General features: G+C 44.2%; 1 protein-coding gene across 1 annotated transcript; it reads right to left on the bottom strand.

The window, feature by feature from the left end:
* Window positions 1-2,572: 2,572 nt before the first annotated feature.
* Window positions 2,573-3,577, bottom strand: LOC106338265. Its single transcript, XM_013777285.1, has 2 exons — window positions 2,833-3,577; window positions 2,573-2,736 (listed from the first exon to the last, which is right to left on the bottom strand). Exons 1-2 carry the CDS (start codon window positions 3,575-3,577, stop codon window positions 2,573-2,575), a joined length of 909 nt encoding a protein of 302 aa, XP_013632739.1.
* Between the last annotated feature and the right edge of the window lie 1,915 nt (window positions 3,578-5,492).

Raw genomic sequence — 5,492 nt, 5'->3', positions numbered from 1 at the left:
ACTTGCCCACTAGTTTGAGGGTGATATGGTGTGGCTACCTTGTGTTGCACGCCGTTCTTCTTCAATAGACCTGCAAAGATCTTGTTGATGAAATGACTACCCCCATCGCTGATGACCATGCGTGGTACCCCAAATCTTGGGAAGATTGTGGTTTTGAACATCTTAGTGACCACGCTTGCGTCGTTTGTGGGACTGGCAATCGCTTCCACCCACTTAGAAACGTAGTCAACTGCTACCAAGATGTACTCATTCTTGAAGGATGGTGGGAATGGTCCCATGAAGTCGATTCCCCAACAATCGAATACTTCAACCTCCATGATGAAGTTCTGAGGCATATCATTCTGTTTACTGATATTCCCTTGTCGCTGGCATGAGTCGCATCTAGAGATGTAGGAATGGGCGTCTTGAAACATTGTTGGCCACCAAAAACCGGCTTGAAGGATCTTAGACACGGTTTTAAAGGTCACAAAGTTCCCTGCATAAGAGGAACCATGACAGTGATAGAGGATTCCTGGAATCTCAGATTCAGTTACACATCGTCGGAATACTCCGTCTTTGCGGCTACTGTACAGATAGGGTTCATCCCAATAGTAATGGGCGTCTTGAAACATTGTTGGCCACCAAAAACCGGCTTGAAGGATCTTAGACACGATTTTAAAGGTCGTAAAGTGCCCTGCATAAGAGGAACCATGACAGTAATAGAGGATTCCTGGAATGTCAGATTCAGTTACACATCGTCGGAATACTCCGTCCTTGCAGCTACGGTACATATAGGGTTCATCCCAATAGTAATGTCTTGCTCCTCTCAGAAATTTCCGTTTATCATTGCCAGTGAATTTGACAGGTTCTTTCTCAGCAGCCAGATAGTTGGCGATCTTAGCAAACCATGGAAGATTGGGATGTTGCTTTTTGATCGCACAGACAAGGTGTTCCAGAACGCTGGAGCAAACTGGACGGAGCGGTTGCTCTGTGACGCTTCCCAGACTGATCGAGTAGACATGCTCGACTGGAAGACTGTCATCAAGTGTTGTATTTTCATCTATTTTCATTCTGGAGAGGTGATTTGCAATGCTATTCTCAATGCCCTTTTTATCTTTGATTTCTAGGTCAAATTCCTGGAGTAATAAGATCCATCGGAGTAGTCTTGGTTTCACATTCTTCTTCGACAGCAAGTACCTCAATGTTGCAGGATCTGTGTGCACTATCACCTTAGATCCCACTAAGTAGGATCTGAAATTTTCAAAGGTGTAGACAATTGTTAGAAGTTCCTTTTCTGTAGTTGCATAGCGACACTGAGCTTCATCTAATTTCCTACTCGCATAATCGATCACGTGAAGCTTCTTGTCTTTTCGTTGTCCTAGCACAACTCCAACTGCGAAGTCGCTTGCGTATGTCATGATCTCAAATGGGAGCTCCCAGTCTGGTGGTTGCACGATGGGTGCGCTGAGTAAAGCCCCTCTGATCGTGTGGAAGGCTGACAAACAATCGCTGTCGAACTCAAATCTTGTCTCCTTGCAGAGCAGGCGAGTGAGTGGTCTTGCGATTGAAGATAGACATCATGCAACGCTGGAATGTCGCAGGAGCGTTGCACAAACCAAACGGCATTCTCCTGTAGGCAAAGGTGCCGTAAGGACATGTGAAGGTCGTCTTCTCCTGATCGTCTGGGTGAATGGGAATCTGAAAGAAACCTGAATAACCATCTAAGAAGCAGTAATATGGGTGGTTAGCCAATCTCTCAAGCATTTGATCAATGAATGAGGCGTGAAGTGATCCTTTCGTGTAGCCGTATTTAATTTTCGAAAATCAATACACATACGGTGACCGGTTACTGTCCTAGTGGGTATCAATTCATTCTTTTCATTAGCAACCTAAGTGATCCCCCCTTTCTTAGGAACTACATGAACAGGACTAACCCACTTACTATCAAAAATAGCATAAATTACAACAGTTTCTAGAAGTTTCATTATCTCTTTCTTAACAACATCTTCTAGATTTGGGTTTAACCACCTTCGATGTTCTAAGTCATTGATTCATCTTCTAGGTGTATTCTATGCATGCATATATCCGGTGAAATACCGGGAATATCAGCTAACGAATATCCTATTGCCTTGCGGTATTTTCTCAATTCACACAATAGTTTAGCAGTTTCCACATTATTAAGCTCAGAGTTCACGATAACAGGGGATGTTGAATTAGGTCCAAGAAACGCATACCTGAGTCCCGCTGGAAGGGCCTTTAATTTGAGCTTTGGAGCCTTGAGTTCGCTCCACGAATCATCGAGCTGGCTGGTTGGTTTGGTCGGCTTTTTAGGAGTAGTTACTCCTTCTGGTGAAATCTGATTCCTCGTTTCCCCCAGACTTAGAAAAGCGACCGGCTTCTCGATGATTTCACACGAGTCTAGCATTTTTTCGTATCCGTCGGCATCAACGTTGCACATGTTCTGCTCAGACTCTACTCGTATCAGAGCTACTTCCAATGGATCATCTGCGAGGATTTCTTCGATCATCCCTTGTTGAGGGGTCAAGGCGGCATTCTCGTCGCTAATCGTGAAGTTCTGAGCATCTAGCATAGGTCATTTGAGAAGCTCATCCATCTCGAACTTCATCACAATATCTCCCAGTTGGAGATCAATCGTCCCGTTGCGGACATCAATTATTGCACCAGTTGTGCACAGGAAAGGACGGCCCAGGATGAGAGGGTCTTTTGGTTCATCTTCGAGATTTAGAACCACGAAGTCTGCAGGAACAGTGGTGTCACCAATTTAAACTTGTAGATCTTCAAGAACACCTACTGGCAACTTAACTGATCTGTCTGCGAACACCAAAGAAATACTGGTTGGCTTGAAGTTGGTTAGTCCCATGCGTTTTGCAACTGAGTAGGGCATGAGATTCACACTGGAACTCAAATTGCATAAGGAACAAGCGAAGACTGTCTTTCCAATCTGAACATATTGGACAAATTTTCCAGGATCTTCCAATTTCCTGACTATTCTGTTTTGAAGGACTGTGCTGCATTCTTTCGAGACCATCATGATGTCGCTGTCTGCAGAAGTCTTCCTGGAGATCAGCCCTTTCACAAGACTGCACATTAAAGGAATCATCTGAATAGCATCCATGAGAGAGAACTTAACGTTCAAGTCTTCAAGCATCTTTTTGCACTTCATCTCTTCGCAATCCTTGCGTGATTTCTTAGCAGGGACTGGATAGGGAACTTTTGGAATGTAGACGCGTGTTGGAACAGGTTGATCTTGCGTCGTGGGGGCTACTGGTTCTGCGGTTGTTGGCTGTTCCGGTTCATGATCGTCATCGTGGACATCCTCAAGCGAATGTGGTTCTCCCTCTTTCCGTTTTCCCTTCTCTTGAGCAGTGAGTTTCTTGGGGACATGATCTGATAGATGTCTTCCACTTCTCAGCTCGACTGCGATACAGTCCTTGCGATTCTTGTCTATTTTCCCTGGGAGTTTTCCCTGTTGCCTTTTTATTGTTTCAGCAGTTTGAGCAATCTGAACGTCCATCTGCCTTATGTGGCTCGCTACAGCATCGTATTTGGAATTCAATTCCGTGAACATGTTTTCCATCCGAGTGTTTATCTCGGTTGTAACCTAGTTCAGTGCTTTTCCTTGAATCTGTTGACCTTGCAGAAGTTGTTGCATCATTCCCTTAAGCTCATCTGGCGGACCGCTCGCGGTTGCAGGAGCAGCCTGTGGATTATTCTGCCGGTTCTGAAATTGATTCTGAGCCTGGCTGAGGATGAACATCTTCCCATTCTGATTCTGATTCTGAAAGTATGGCTTCTGATATCCAGTGTTTTGGAACTGATTTCCCTAAGATCTGTCGTTGGGGTTATCTGGATTGGTCTTGTACGAGAAAAGATGCGGGTTGTTCCTCAGATTAGGATTTGGATGGTAATTTTTAAACTGCCAACCCTGCCCGTTTATGTAACTGACCTCTTGCTGATCTTATTCCGATGTCTCGGTTTCTGCTGCAGCATCTGTAGTACCTGGTTCCAGATTTGTTTCTTCCATGACATAGATCTGATTCTGATTGTTCTTGAGCAGCAGATCGACCTTAGCTGCAGCATCTGTAGTACCTAGTGTCCATGCTGTTCACCTTCTTGGAACGGTCAGTCTCCTTGTTTTTGTTTGATGAACTAGCTGCCATGTTCTCTATTAGCGCGTGAGCTCCTTCTGTGGTTTGAGTCATGAAATCTCCGTTGCTCGCTGCTTTTAGAGCATTGCGGAACTCCCATTCCACACCATCATAAAAGATTCCTAGAACATGGTCATCGTCGAACCCGTGATGAGGACACTCTCTGAGGGTATCATTGAACCGTTCTCAAGCTTCGTTGAAAGGTTCATTAGCGAGTTGCTTGAAGGAGGAGATCTTGTTCCTTAGGGCAGCTGTTTTGGCTTTCGTGTAGAAGTGCCCCAAGAAAGCTGCTCTAACCTGTTCCAAAGAGGTCAGGGAACCTGTAGGTAATGACTTAAGCCACCGTGAAGCCTTGTCAGCTAGAGAGAATGGAACATCATGCATTTGATGCAGTCAGGTGGGACACCGTTTGCACGAGTGAAACTGCATATCCCTTCAAAAGCTTCAATGTGTTCCATCGGTATCTCAGTCGACAGTCCATGAAACATCTTTCTCTGGACAAGATTGATCATGCCGGGTTTTATCTCGAAATCTGCCCTTTGACATGGTGGTGGAGCGATAGCAGATCGCGTAGCAGGGATGTTACGCGGTATGTTTCTCTCACCAATTAGGACATGTGGTTCCCGCTGTGCAGCCAGTTGCTGCGCTGCGATTGTTTGCTGTAACTCTTGCATCTGATGCATCTGCTGTTGCATCTGTTGCATAGATGCAGCCATTTGTTCTGGAGTGCCAAAGTCGGCCATTGTTGCAGTGATTGATTTTTGTTGACGGTTGGTTCTTTCTAAGCTTGGAGTTCCTGGTTTGTAAGCGAAATTAAATCCCCTTGTGTATTGCTCTGAGTATGTCTACTGGTCATGCACCTGGGTCTTTAACTGTAAAAAAGGATTTAAACAAGTTAGAAGTTTTAGACTAAATAAATAACCGAAAAATAAAGGTAAAAAGCTGGTCTCCGTCGCAACGGCGCCAAAACTTGATACACTAAAATTTGATCTTAATCTACTGTCAAGTTAACAGTGTAGTTGTAATATGTTTAGATTCAATTCTAGAGGACCAGCTCACACTTTATCTTTATGGGATCAGAATTAAGCTAAAACAAAGTAGGGGTTTTAAGAAAATGTAAATAACGTAAGAAACAAGTAACAAGATTAGGTTGTTTTCGAATTGATTAAAGGCGCTAGTTTAGGGTTTCTTTTCAGGCAAGGAGTTCGTGAACCAAGCAATTATTCAAGTTTAGTTTATAACAAGTCTAAACTTGGATCACTCAAGTTAAATCAACCCACTCTCGTGGTATTGATTCCTTTGCAGGTCGGTCTTGATGCCTAAACTCTCGTTTGGATCAAGACG

This window comes from Brassica oleracea, chromosome C4 (genome assembly GCF_000695525.1).
Source record: "Brassica oleracea var. oleracea cultivar TO1000 chromosome C4, BOL, whole genome shotgun sequence".
In the NCBI taxonomy this organism is placed as follows: domain Eukaryota; kingdom Viridiplantae; phylum Streptophyta; class Magnoliopsida; order Brassicales; family Brassicaceae; genus Brassica; species Brassica oleracea.
Note: the sequence above shows the minus strand (reverse complement) of the source record. Positions and strands in the feature narration are given on the sequence as shown.

Coding starts and splice junctions, on each gene's coding strand:
- LOC106338265 (XM_013777285.1), bottom strand. CDS start 3,577: ATGGAAAACATGTTCACGGAATTGAATTCCAAATACGATGCTGTAGCG. Junction 2,737..2,832: donor AACCAACTTCAAGCCAACCA/GTATTTCTTTGG, acceptor CTGTTCCTGCAG/ACTTCGTGGTTCTAAATCTC.